We start from the raw sequence: 14091 nt of genomic DNA, 5'->3' as shown, positions 1-14091 counted from the left end.
CCATAGGATTGTTCGCTAGTCATGTTGCATTGTAACAAAGTCCAGAAACATCAGATGCTAAAATTTGGTAGAAAGAAACTAAAAAAGAGTGTGTTCAACAAATTTAGAACTGCATTAGCTTCATGAAAATGAGGCATGGTGATGTGGTCGTTATGAATGTTCATGGAGTAGCAGTTATTTACCATCTTGTCGAGACTGTACAATATACATGGAAAAATAACTGCTATAAAATCAGAAGCTATCATGAATCTTAATTTTGAAGGCAGGTGTACTTTCCTTTCCTATTCACTGTTAATAATACTACAAAAAATTCATATGTATATATTTTTTTAATTGTTAAAGAGAAAACTAATAATTAATCATCATTTATGAACAACATTCATATATTGCACCAACTCTAAAGCAATTTAGTTTTACAAGGATACCCACCAAAATACAAAATGGACATAATTGATTATAACTTAAAGACAACCCGCAAAAAAGAATATTATTGGTAACAATAAAATCCAATACATGCCATAATTTTTCAGACGAATTCCGGGACATTGAGCTCAATTTTATGGGATATTTGCAGATTTTCCGGGACATGTATACATATAGCGATATATATAGACATATATGCATTTTTGGTATATACACATATTTTTCACATCGTAAATTTAGTACATTATTAATAAATATGTTGTTAGCATTTTAAAGGCAGCTAGGTGTACTTTCCTTTCCTATTCACTGTTAATATAACTGGAGCTTTGTCACGGACATGACATATACCCCCAATTGCCGCAATGACACAACTATTTTGCAAGCTGTCTCCACAAAACAAGGGAATCTAAATGGTGATTTTTAAGAATATTATGCCATTATTATTTATGGCCATTTTGACTTTTGAACTCTTGAATTCTTTCGCACGACACGCTGTCCAATGACTGTAAACAAAATTAATGTACAGAGTCATTTTAAAATTTCATAATGAATAACATAGTTATAGCCCAGACAAGCTCATTTATGGCCATTTTTCACTTTTGAACTCCAAGTGTGACCTTGACCTTGAAGATATCGACGTAATTCTTTCGCATGACACATTGTCCAATGATTGTGTACAAATGTACCAAGTAATTTTAAATCTCACAATGAATGACATAGTTGTGGCCGGGACAAGATCATTTACGGCCATTTTTGACCTTTGAACTCACAGTGTGACCTTGACCTTGGAGATATCGTAATTCTTTCGTGCGACACACCATCCAATAATGGTGAACCAATGTGCCAAATGATTTTAAAATCTCACAATAAATGACATAGTTATGGCCCGGGCAAGCTCATTTATGGCCATTTTTGACCTTTGAACTCAAAGTTTGACCTTGACCTTGGAGATATCAACGTAATTCTTTCGCGGGACACACCGGCCAATGATGCTGAGCAAATGTGCCAAATGATTTTAAAATCTCACAATGAATGACATAGTTATTGCCCGGACAAGCTCATTTATGGCCATTTTTTGATATTTGAACTCAAAGTGTGACCTTGACCTTGGAGATATCGACGTAATTTCATTTGCGTCACATACCGTCCAATGATGGTGAACAAATTTTCCAAATGATTTTAAAATCTCACAATAAATGATAAAGTAATGGCCCGGACATTCATTTGACCTTTCTTTGAACTCAAAGTGTGACCTTGACCTTGGAGATATCAACGAAATTCTTTCGCGCGACACACCGTCCAATGATTGTGAACAAATTTGCCAAATGATTTTTAAATCTCACAATAAATGATAAAGTTATGGCCCGGACATGCATTTGACCTTTGAACTCCAAGTGTGACCTTGACCTTTGAGATGTTGACGTACTTTTTTCACACGACACACTGTCCCATGAAGGTGAACAAATGTACCAAGTTATTTTAAAATCTAACGATAAATGACATAGTTATGGTCTGGACAAACTTTCGGTTTAAAACACACTACGTGACCCTGTGACCTAGTTTTTGACACGGCATGACCCATATTTAAACTTGACCTATACATCATCTAGATACAACTTGTGACCAAGTTTGGTGAAGATCGGATGAAATTTTGGGACAGACAGACAGACCGACCGACCGACAAAGTGACTCCTATATAGCCCCCATTACCAATGGTAATGGGGGTATAACAAACAATTCATATGTTTATTTTTCTAACAAATTGTTAAAGAGAATACTCATCATTTATCATAATTTTTTACCAATATTCATATATTGCACCAACTCTAAAGCAATTTAGTTTTCCAAGGATACCAAACAAAATACAAAATGGACATATTTGAAAATAACTTAAAGACAAACGCAAATTAACACATGTTTGTAGCAATAAAATCCACTTTTACAGTTAACAATTAACATTATAGCCAATACTAAAAAGTAACAGAACCATTGTAAAAGTAAAGCCAATACCAACAGTAACAGGAACATAATAAAAGTAAAGTCAATACCAAAATGTAACAGGAACATCCTAAAAGTTTTGCAGCAGTGTGGCTGACCAGATTCGCATCTTCTATCTGTACACATGAATATCACTGATCAGTCTTTATTCACAGTCATATTGTTTTACCCTTTCCCGTTCAGAAGCAAATAGAAAATGGCTATATGAAACTAGGATGAAACTAGAACAGCTTGCAAGTAACTCGCAGTCCGTTAAGGTTTTATGCTGTTTGCTGCTCATGAGTATCATAGTTTTGGAAATGAAGACTTTTAGACTTGAACTAGCAAGAAAGATCTTAAATTTAATTTCATTTTCTAAGGGACTACAAATGCATCAAAATACTAATCTGAGAGGTAAAGGGTTAAACAATGGAGCCTGCGACGCTCCTGCCAGGGTAGCGAGGTGCCAGCGCCAGGGCCTGCCGTACCCAGTGCCACTTGTGGGCCATGAAGGCGTCCCATGAGGCCTTGTTCTTACTGTAGATGTTGAGATAGATCCCCAGCACCACTATCAACCCGGACCACACATACCTGAAAGGACAGACATGTAGACTTTTAAATAAATAATTTTACAAATGACAAAATTGTCACAAAACCAGGTTTTCGATTGGAAAACAAAAGTGTGATAAAGGGAGACAGTTCAAAATGTGCATTGTAATGATTGTTCCTAGTTACCCCTCTTGTGTCAAATTCAATCTATTTTTAGTCATGGCGACCTTGACCATGGAGATATTGACGTAATTCTTTTGCATGACACACCGTTCAATGATTGTGAATAAATGTACTGAGTAATTTTAAAATCTCACAATGAATGACACAGGTTTGGCCCGGACAAGATCATTTATGGCCATTTTTGACCTTTGAACTCAAAATGTGACCTTGAATTTGCAGATATCGACGTAATTCTTTCACATGACACACCCTCCAATGATGGTGAACAAATGTGCCAAATGATTATTAAATCTCACGATGAACGACATAGTTATGGCCCAGACAAGCTTGTTCCGCCCGCCCGCCAGCCATGCAGCCCGCCTGCCGAAATTTGCCAATCTAATAACCAGTTTTTTCCTTGGGAAAACCTGGTTAAAAACTGTATTTACCACAGATATATGCGCATCAAGACCGTCCTGCTCTACACCACATAAACATAATGCGATGTATTTTCAAGTGCTAGAAGGGTTTGATAGTTAGGGCAAATCTGTACTACAATGTCTTATTTAAGTTCAATACAGGCTATTAAAGATCACATGTGACCAGCCAGAACCTTTTAGTGAAAAAAGCTTTGATTAATTCTGATGGGTTTGCCAAGTGGAAACTTAATAAAGAATTATGAAATAATGATACATACTGGTATGTAAATGGTTTTGTGAAGAACAGAAATGACAGAGCAATCGTCACAGCTTTTCTGCAGGTTGTCACTGAATCATAGTTATACAATTCTAAATCATTATGTCCACAAGACGATAAATACTGGATACAAATTATCAAATTAGTTTATTTTTATTATTACAAAGCTTACAATCACAACACTAATGAATATTGCATGTGGATGTCTACTGGCAAATTTACAAGAAAAATTTTCATGGAAAATGTGTGATCTGAATTTGACATTTCTTCTCAGTCCATAATGTTTTAAGCCACTAGTGGGAATCCATGAAAGCTTGCATGATTCTAGTATTATAATTTTTTGCAAATACAGGAGATGGGGTTTGACTACAACATGTTAAACAGTGGGCCCAAAATAAACAAACAATAAACACATGCTTAAAACAAAGAAGTAAGTTTAAATTAGCTGGTAGTGGCAATCATTTGCAATTACAACTAGGCAATACAACATGTACTACAGTAGCTTATATAATATACCTAATCTTTTATATCCTTCATATGTATATTGATATACAGTAGACTCTCTGTAAACCGGACAGTCTCGGGACCGGCCTGATCGTCCGGTTTTCAGAGAGTTCCGGTTTACCAAGAGTATGCATATTCCCGAAATATACATGGTATGCATTGTGTACAGAATTACATAAAAATAAAACAAACCATATACATTTACATGTACCATGTGATAACTGTTCGCAGGTACTGATGATGTTAATTGCATTCTTAAAAAATGTGTTTTTAATCGGTTAAAAGCAAAAAAAAATCCATACCGACTTGTTTTGATTAATCCCAAAGTGAGCGTGGTGCTTTATACATGTACGTACGTTGCATTTGTCATATAGGCGAGTGACGATACAAATAAGATTGTTGTAGATACATGATTTATTATTCAATACATACATGTACCACATTTCATAAAACATACACACAAGCAAAAAACAGCGTCATTATTATTTTTTAAGATATTCATAATCTCAAAACCTACTAATTCTTGAAGTTTACGATTTCACGAAAAAGTCCAAGATCACTATCTGCTTGAAAGCACATTTCTCCTTTACGATCTAATTTTCTGCAATGTTAAGAAGGCTATAAAATCTTTAAAAATACCCGAGAAGATCACAAGAAAGTGATCGTCGCAACGGCATGCATTAAGTTTTTAATTAAATTGTTCATCATAGGCGATAATAAATAATTAATAGAAAGATCGAGTCAATCACTTTTTGGTGTTACCGCACGTCTATTTTAGACATTCACAGTTTGTTTTACATTACTTAATCAGACTCCCATAGCGCGGTAACGACTTGACACCTTTATGGTATGTTTAATCCGATTATCGATAATTGCGCGAGCAAAATGTGTCACACCGCACTCGCTGTGCTGACTAGGTATTGTTATTTTCACGCCTCGGGCATCTTGAGAATTTAGACCATCCGGTATACTCAATGTATTTTACGTTGAAAATGACCAAATTTACCCATCCGGTTTCCGGTTTTCAGAGAGTTCGGTTTATTCAACATTTTTTAACAAAGAAATAGGAGAAAATACGGGACTGGCCCGACCGTCCGGAATCGGGAGAGTTCCGGTATTCCGAGAGTCCGGTATTGGCAGAGTCTACTGTATATCCTTTTGTTTCTGTTCCAAAGTAATTTAATTAATACTTCAGTTGCCATGTTAGGTGGAAAGAATGAACGAACTGCGTTTGACTGGACCTGAGTATGAGTATGTATCAATTAACCAAGGTGTGAATATCAGTTAACTTAGCAGAAGAACTTAGAGATGTGTTTATTAGTGACTGAAAATAGCAGCATTAAATAAACAGCTTGTTGCACAGGCAGCTAAATTGTTCTTGGCAAACATCATGTAAGTACACTGTGTACTACTTTGGCGCCTTGTGTTGGAGTATAAGCAGATTAGATTTGAATGTAAAGGGCAAATAAACTGGATATTTTAGTATTGCACTTATGCTACAAAATTACATCCTGTTTATGGTACTGTTTTTTATCTTCAACTAAAACATTTTGCTGCTATAAACACTTAATTTATATTGTGTATAAGTATAGCAACATCCTAGAAAAATCTACGCAAGGAAGAGAATTTGGCCACTTAAATACAACTAGCAAAACTATTATTCATTTGACACTTAAATTCATTGTTTGTTCCATCAACATAATGCACGAATAATAATGGTTTTTCAGTATATCCTCCACTATGATTTTTTAATTTTTACATGTCCCCTATGCTGCAAAGGGATTTATCTCATTAGCAGTGAGAGTTATAATTTTTGGTTGCAGAATCTAGCAATCTTCATTACAAAATCTGACAAAATTTCAGATCACTTGTCTGCACTTGTCTGCACCCACCTGTCACAGCTACTAATGCTCCAAATGTCTTGACCAAACCCAATACAATGTTGACACCAATGTATCCAGTCAGTGAGAATATTAGACCATACCCATAGGTTTCCATGGGATACTGCAAGTAGAAAACAAAACAATGCATCATTCATTTCCATAGTGCCAGGTACTGCAGAAATTATTTAGAATTAAATCACAGACGGGGTAATGGCCCTCACATTGTAGCCATATCAGCAAGAAAGTTTTTAACTTTTATTTCGTATTAATATTTGCTCCTTATCTTAAATTTACTCCCTAGGAAACTTCTTAGTGAGATCACACAATTACAGCTCCCCCATAGAAAGCTTGTAGCATGACGTTATAAAGTCAGTGAGATATTTTACTATTTGACATCCAATCAGGATGGGGTGTATGTCCGGTGAACAAAAGCAAAAGGGCCTAAGGCCCTGGTGTGCTCACCTGAGAACCAAAGATTTTTTTTATCTAATCTGCTTTTGATGTTTGCGAAATAAATTTTACTTCTTAACCCCCATGACACAGATATTATGTGGGCAGTGACATTAATAGAACAAAAGTCCTGCCCAAGTTTGATAATCAGACAAAAAGACTGCTTCTGGTTGGTCAATTGTTTTGAAATATCATGAAACAAAAGTCTGATACACATATTATCTTGTCATATCAAAATAAACTTCAGCACATGGCAGCCAGGTATTTCATCACGAAATTGTTGAACTCTCCTGAGAAATTTATGATAATATTAAAACAAAAGTTCTGAACAGTTTGCAAGGTGATTTAGTAAAATTGTGATCTCTTCATTTTTCACAATGTTTTACTTAAGTCACACAAGAAATACTGCCGCACCCTCTGGAAGTAAGGTTTTTAATGGACTGCAACATTTTCAAACTGAACATGAACTTCGATAAAACAAAATAATTTCTTTTGCAAGTTTCATAATGATTAAGCAAAAAAAATCTGACTTCCAAAGAGTTATAAATGTATTTCAAGTTGATATGATGAACTTGTTTTCCACCCCACATGACTAAATATAGAACACAGCCGAGATATTTGAAAAACAAAATTTAATATCAATTGTGACCAACTTTCAAAAAGATTAGCCAATAATATTGCCTCTACAGTGTTCAAATTGTAAAAATTTAAAATAGGTATGCCACTGTACAAAAAGATCATCTATAAAAGTTTCTATGATGATCGAGATAAAACTCTTCACATTTTTTTTGTTATAACTGGACTTTGATTTATTACATACAAAATACAGATATGCTGACATATTGTCATCTGTTGCAATCAGTTGTGAGAGTAAAAAGTTGAATATAATTACTTTATGAGGTATAAATATTTAATTTCAAGGCAGATTTATTATGACAAACTTTTGTTAACTGAAAACATTTTCAAAACAGAACTATGAATGTATATGTACGTATTTAAACCCTAGATTAATTTATAACAGGAGGGGCAACTCAAATGGAACAAACAAATTCGTTGAATTGATATCCCCCGCCAATATGCTTCTGGACACAAAAGTGTTATATTTGACACTCAAAAAAGCATTTGTTCAAAATACAAAGGGCCATAACTCCGTAATTAACAGATGGTGTACAATGCCATTTGGAGTGCATCATCCTCTTAAACATATATATACTCATACCAAGTTTCAATGAAATCCGCCAAAGCACCTCCAAGGTATGGCTCCGGACGGACGGAACGACGGACGGAAAGCGAATGGACAACGCCAAAACAATATCCCTCAGCCTATGGCGGGAGATAATAATCCAGTTAGGCAGTAGGTTGTATCTCATGCACAAGATCGAGGCAGCCTATGCAAAATTAAACAGGTCACCTATGATTCAATTGTAGATCAAACAGATTGATTACCTAAAGCTCCTGATATACCATGTTTATGGGATGAAAGGTCAAATAAGATTCAAATTCAAATCATTATCAAAAACAACTTCATTTTCAATATCATAAGAGCACATGTGAGCAAGTTTCATAAAGATTGGGCAACAAATGTGACTTCTACAGTGTTAACAAGGTTTCACTATTGACATATAAGGAAAACTGCCCTCCCCTATATTTAAACTGGGCCTAGATATCAAAAGAAAAAACTTCTGGGCTAGTTTCATGATAATTGGAGATGAATGTTACCCAAAGTCAAATAACTGATCCACCCATTACGGACATATATTCAAGGAATCTGAACCACTTTTTAAATCAGAATGCCATCACAAAAGCACCATAAAGTGCTGACTTTTGTACATCCTTAGGTGGTTAACGTCAGAGTGCTTTATTTTGACCAAACTAAAAACTGAAGCCAAAAGTAGTTTAATTGTCAAAGAGACGCTTCAAACTAACTTTAAAATTGTATTGATTGAATTCAAGAGTATTGTTCTTCCAGGATATGAGTTTTGTGGTCTAATGACTCCATAAGGCTATCAAAGGCACACATACAAAAATGGCTCAAATACCAAATACCATTATTTTTTACTAAACAAGAGATGTGATTGTCAGAAATACAATGACCCTTATTGTGCCGCTTTGATTTTTTTTTCATTTGGCAGGTACAGATAATTATATCCCTTGAAAGCTTATTACTTCCCTTGGATTTTTTTTTTACCTTTGACCTTGAAGGATGACGTTGACCTTTCACCACTCAAAATGTGCAGCTCCATGAGATACACATGCATGCCAAGTATCAAGTTTCTATCTTCAATATTGCAAAAGTTATCACAAAACTTTAACCAAGGTTAAAGTTTGTGACACACACACAGTGACAGACGGATGGACGGACGGACGGACGGACGGACAGACAGACAGACCAAAAACAATATACCCACAATCTTTCGATCCGGGAGCATAAAAACAGCAACTCATAAATTACTAGAAACATAATTTGCTCTTAATAATTGCTTAAGGATAATGAAACATATACATTCACTTAAACATAATACATGTATAACAGAAAATTAATTATAAATGTGTTTAGTGACAAACAATATGTGACAAGAAGCCACACACAAAATCTTTTAAGCATCAACATAGAAAGTTGTCGTACATGATTGTTTTAAATGATACAAGTTTAGGTGCATTCAATCAACTCATTTTAAATTTAGAGATTATTTATTAGTTGTTAATAAAAAAACTGTATAATTACCATATGCTCTGTTCTTAACATATATATCAACAGCTAGGACTAAATATGACATTCAAAGAAAAAATGGAAAATCAAATTACATTAATAACCGTGTTTATGTTGATGTTTATAATCCATTGGAAGAGCTATTGCAATTCCATGACACTGATATTGTTATTGTTTAGTCCCACAATGATCTGGTGAATGTTGGTGTTGTAGCACAGAGACAATGGTTGGCTCACTAAATCTTTCTGTGAAGCCAGAGTTGTTAGATTCTTTTTCCCCTCACTATCCATCTGAATGACATGATGGGATGTCCATGCACAAACAAGGACATGTCCTGCAGGTGAGACATGTACACCATGTGGGTGTTGAAGATCAGGGTCCGTAAAGGTGGAAACAAGGCTGCCATCTGTGGTCAGTGTGAGGAGCTTGTGCTGGGAATGGTTGGTGACATAGATACGGTCACCAGCAGGACTCAACGCACATCTGTACACTACACAACAATGAATATGTTAAGTGTTCACAGATCAGAATTTAAGGCACTTACACTCTTAACATAATCTAACAATACATGAAGTCTCATAAAACAAGAGCACCGCCTTGCGGGTGCAGACCGCTCATCTATTTTTCATTTTAAAGGTGAAGGGACCGATCTCAATACTTCAATCAAAAAAGATGGAGGGGTGGGGTGGAGAGGGGTGCATAGTGTGGGTGTGTGGTCATTTATAACATTATCTTCCAAAAATAAGAAATAAAAATGTTGTCATTTATAAGATGATTTATAAGATGATCTTTGAAAAATAAAAAAAAGTAAAAATTACTCTTTTTTTTGGGGGGGGGGGGGGGGGATTCGGGGGGGCATGGGGGATGGTTTGGGTGGAGTCTATTGTGATAAGTCAGGTAAGAGTTGTTTTGTCAAAGTATCAATCAAATCTGACACAAATAACGAAGTCATGGCAATTTTAGCAAAATTTAATTATTTGACCTTGAAAGTAAATGTCATTCAAAGGTCAAGGTAAAATTAAACTTGCCAGGTACAGTACCTTCATGATAGTATGAAAGTATTTGAAGTTTGAAATCAAAAGCCTTGATACTTTAGAAGTAAAGTGGATCTAAACACAAAATTTAACCATATATTCAAAGTTAATAAGTAAAAAAAGGGCCATAATTCTGTCAAAATGACAACCAGAGTTATGAAACTTGTCATTTACAGTCCCCTTATGATAGTTTGTGAGTGTTCCAAGTCTGAAAGCAATAGCTATGATACTTTAGGAGTAAAGTGGACCAAAACACAAAACTTAACGACATTTTCAATTTTCTAAGTATAACGGGGGCCATAATTCTGTAAAAATGCCAGTCAGAGTTACATAACTTTGCCTGCACAGTCCCCTTATGATAGTTAGTAAGTGTCGCAAGTATGAAAGCAATAGCTTTGATACTTTAGGAATAAAGTGGACCTAAACACAAAACTTAACCAAATTTTCAATTTTCTAAGTATAAAAAGGGCACATAGTTCTGTCAAAATGCATCCCAGAGTTATCTAACTTTGCCTGCCTAGTCCCTTCATGATAGTAAGTAAGTGTACCAAGTTTGAATGCAATAGCTTTGATACTTTATGAGAAAAGTGGACCTAAACACAAAACTTAACCGGACGCTGACGCAGACGCCAAGGTGATGACAATAGCTCTTTTTTTTTTTCAAAAAATAGATGAGCTAAAAATGTTAGTGTTTTAAATATCCACAGTAGTAATTATATTTTATGTTAAATGGTAGGTATATACATGAATTTACAATATGTTCAATATTGAAACACATTAACAATACACTTACCTGTATTGCTACCTCCTCCATGCTCATAAAGCTTTTTCACAAGTGTCCCAGTCAGATTGAAGTGGTAGAGAGCAGTGCCAGAGGTGATATACAACGCTCCCTGATGGTGGGCAATGCCAAGAGCAGCATGTGGTAACTGTAACTTTCTCCAATTAAGAAGCTGACCATTGGTTACATACATAAACTGCACACATGTACTATTACAAAGAGTCACAACCACATCACTGGATGTGATTTGGCAAATGTCCTGTGGAGCACTAGACACATCACAATGACTGCACAAATTGTAATGCTTGTCAAACAGCTTCACTTTCTTATTATGGTCATCTGCAACAGTAACATGACCGCTAGGCAGGTTGCAAATGGTTCTGATATATCAATTCTGACTGTCACTTGATATTTTCACATTATACTCTGACTTCCTCCTCACAGTCAACACCTGGTCTGGATTCATTTTGATTTTAAGAGACTGTGTACTGCTTGCAATCCTCTCAAGACTAGACTGTTGAGACAGGTACTGCTCGATGTCAATATTTCCCAAGAATATGATATAACTCTGAATCTTCACTTGGTTCTCGTTCAGATAAGTCTCAGACTCTTGTATCTTGTCCAGACATTTCCTGCTGGCTATGAACTCAATGTCTTCAATGCTCTTATCACAAAGGCTCTGTACAGCTTCATTGAGTTGCTGCAGTTCATCCTTCAGTCTGCTGCAGTTGTAAACATCTTTCTTAAGGGAGGTTTGCAATGAGGTCCTCATTTCATCAAGTTCTTTCAAAGTTGTATTTTCTAGTTCATCTAAAGCAGCATTTAATTTCTTACGCAGGTCTCTTATTTCTTGCAGTTTTTCACTACATGATCCCCCAATGGACTGAATGCTGGTCTCTTGTCCTCTCTTAAACGTAGTTAGCTCAGCAATAATTGATTGCATTTTGATTGACAATTGCTTCATATCCACAGCCAGTTTTTTGACTGATTCAGATATTAGAGCCAAATTTGCACACTGTCTGAAATAAGAAAATGAAATAATTATCAATTATCACTGTGCCATATGAGTATCTCGAACTTAAACATGTAAAGGAGGTTCAATTGATAATATTGCAAAACAGGGTATGTATTTCCCAAACAATTTGAGTCTAATTTAGTCAAAAATAGTCCCCTACCAGTGAAAACATTTGTCAATTAAAGATTCAGCGCTACAAATAATAAATGCCCCTTTTTTATCTAGATATCTAGCATAATTGTCCAATAAATATTTCAATATATTATCATTATTAAGAACAACTCTTAAAATGCTTTAAACAACTGATCATTTAAAACTACATATAACTTTATGACTGAGTGTCACTTACCTGTGATTCAGTAAGACACAATCAGAGCAGCACAGCTGACTGTGGTCTTCACAGAACATTTTCAGTTTCTTTTTGCTGTGAACATCACATTTTAGAAGCAAATCCTCAATTGCCTTTTCAAGAGGCCATTTATTTGTTTCCCTTCTTCCATATGTCAAATGGTTTTCAAATACTTGATCATGATGATAAAGGCATTTTTCGCAAAAACACTTCCAACATGTTTCACAAAAAAATCAGCACTTTTTTCCATTTTTTTACTTTTGCAACCAACACAAGAATAGTCTGTGACTGTATCTGAACTTTTATGAACTGAACCAGAAGTTGCCATTTCCAATAGCTATTTTGAACTGTCCTCTGATAAAAAATTTGTTTATTCACTATTAACTACTTTTATGAAATACAATTAGTGCTTTAAAAATCAGAAAGGGTTGCATAAAGACATGCACAGTTTTAAGTTAGAATAAAAAGCAATGAACTTGAAACTGAAAAATGCTGACTTATGTCGGCATTTTAAGCTCACAACCCACTTTCAATACACACTGAAGTACAAAGTCCATAGTCAAGTTTCAAGTAGATATCTGAATATATTAATTTGATGATTACAGCAGTATAAACCATTTTTTGAAAATGGGTGAAACTTGATACATGTTCAGTTAAAGGGACTTGTTCACTGATTTTCATATTTTAAAAATTGATTTATATTTTGATCCATATTAAAGTTAGAATTGCATTGAATATTTATAAAATCAAGAAAAAAAGAGATGAATACAAATATTTCCATGCCCAGGATTCCAGTACAAATAAAATACATATTTTATCTATGCCAATTAAAATATATCAGGTGGTTACAAGGTAGAAATCCTTCTTGTTTGCGGTTTAAAACTTTAAAGTAATCGCATTTGTTGAAATGAACGTATACGTCTAGAAATCCTACTTTGGGTTTTAAAAGCGGTACTGTTTGACATATAATAAATTACTTCCTAACTAGGCTATAGATTTTATTTTATCTATGCCAATTAGAATATATCTGGTGGTTACAATGTAGAAATCCGTCTTTTTTGCGCTTTAAAACTTAAAACTAATCGCGTTTGTCGAAATGGACGTTTACAATTCTACTTTTGGTTTTAAAAGCGGTACCGTTTGAAAAATAATAAATTACTTGCTAACTAGGCTATAGATTTAATGACAATTGTGCACACTTTTAAATTGCATCTATATGTATTGATTAACATGTATTTCATTTTAAATTGTGTGGCTTTAATGATTCACAGCAAATTTAAATACTGTGATACAACCAGTTTCCAAAATGTTAATGAAAAGCATAGCAAGCGCTTTATCGTTTCACAGATTTAGACTGATCATCATCCATAGACCATCTTATAGTTTTCTTGGTCATTAATGTAATCAGATTTAGACTGATCATCATCCATAGACCATCATATAGTTTTCTTGGTCATTAGTGTTATCAGATTTAGACTGATCATCATCCATAGACCATCATATAGTTTTCTTGGTCATTAGTGTTATCAGATTTAGACTGATCATCATCCATAGACCA

The 14091-nt window shown here is 34.8% G+C and overlaps 2 protein-coding genes and 1 long non-coding RNA gene across 6 annotated transcripts in view; all 3 read right to left on the bottom strand.

Moving 5' to 3' along the window:
- LOC127861514 (uncharacterized) overlaps positions 1-14091 on the bottom strand; it is a 50336-nt gene that overhangs the window by 15896 nt on the left and 20349 nt on the right. The gene's annotated exons all lie outside the window — the stretch shown is intronic.
- Positions 315-14091, bottom strand: part of LOC127861492 (adenosine 3'-phospho 5'-phosphosulfate transporter 2-like) — a 52832-nt gene continuing 39055 nt past the window's right edge. For all 4 annotated transcript variants that reach the window (XM_052400027.1, XM_052400028.1, XM_052400029.1 and 1 more), the window contains 3 exons: positions 6204-6315; positions 3809-3878; positions 315-2991 (listed from right to left, as the gene is read on the bottom strand). In XM_052400027.1, the coding sequence (XP_052255987.1) occupies positions 2823-2991; positions 3809-3878; positions 6204-6315 (351 nt within the window). In that variant the 3' untranslated portion in view covers positions 315-2822. The remainder of the gene's footprint in view (positions 2992-3808; positions 3879-6203; positions 6316-14091) is intronic.
- LOC127861498 (uncharacterized) lies at positions 6324-13054 on the bottom strand. The gene is made up of 3 exons (XM_052400048.1): positions 12534-13054; positions 11182-12188; positions 6324-9844 (listed from the first exon to the last, which is right to left on the bottom strand). The coding sequence occupies exons 1-2, from the start codon at positions 12590-12592 to the stop codon at positions 11558-11560; spliced, it is 690 nt and encodes a 229-aa protein (XP_052256008.1). The 5' UTR covers positions 12593-13054; the 3' UTR covers positions 6324-9844; positions 11182-11557.

This window comes from Dreissena polymorpha, chromosome 16 (genome assembly GCF_020536995.1).
Source record: "Dreissena polymorpha isolate Duluth1 chromosome 16, UMN_Dpol_1.0, whole genome shotgun sequence".
Classification (NCBI taxonomy): Eukaryota; Metazoa; Mollusca; class Bivalvia; order Myida; family Dreissenidae; genus Dreissena; species Dreissena polymorpha.
This window is presented reverse-complemented; position numbering and strand designations above follow the sequence as displayed.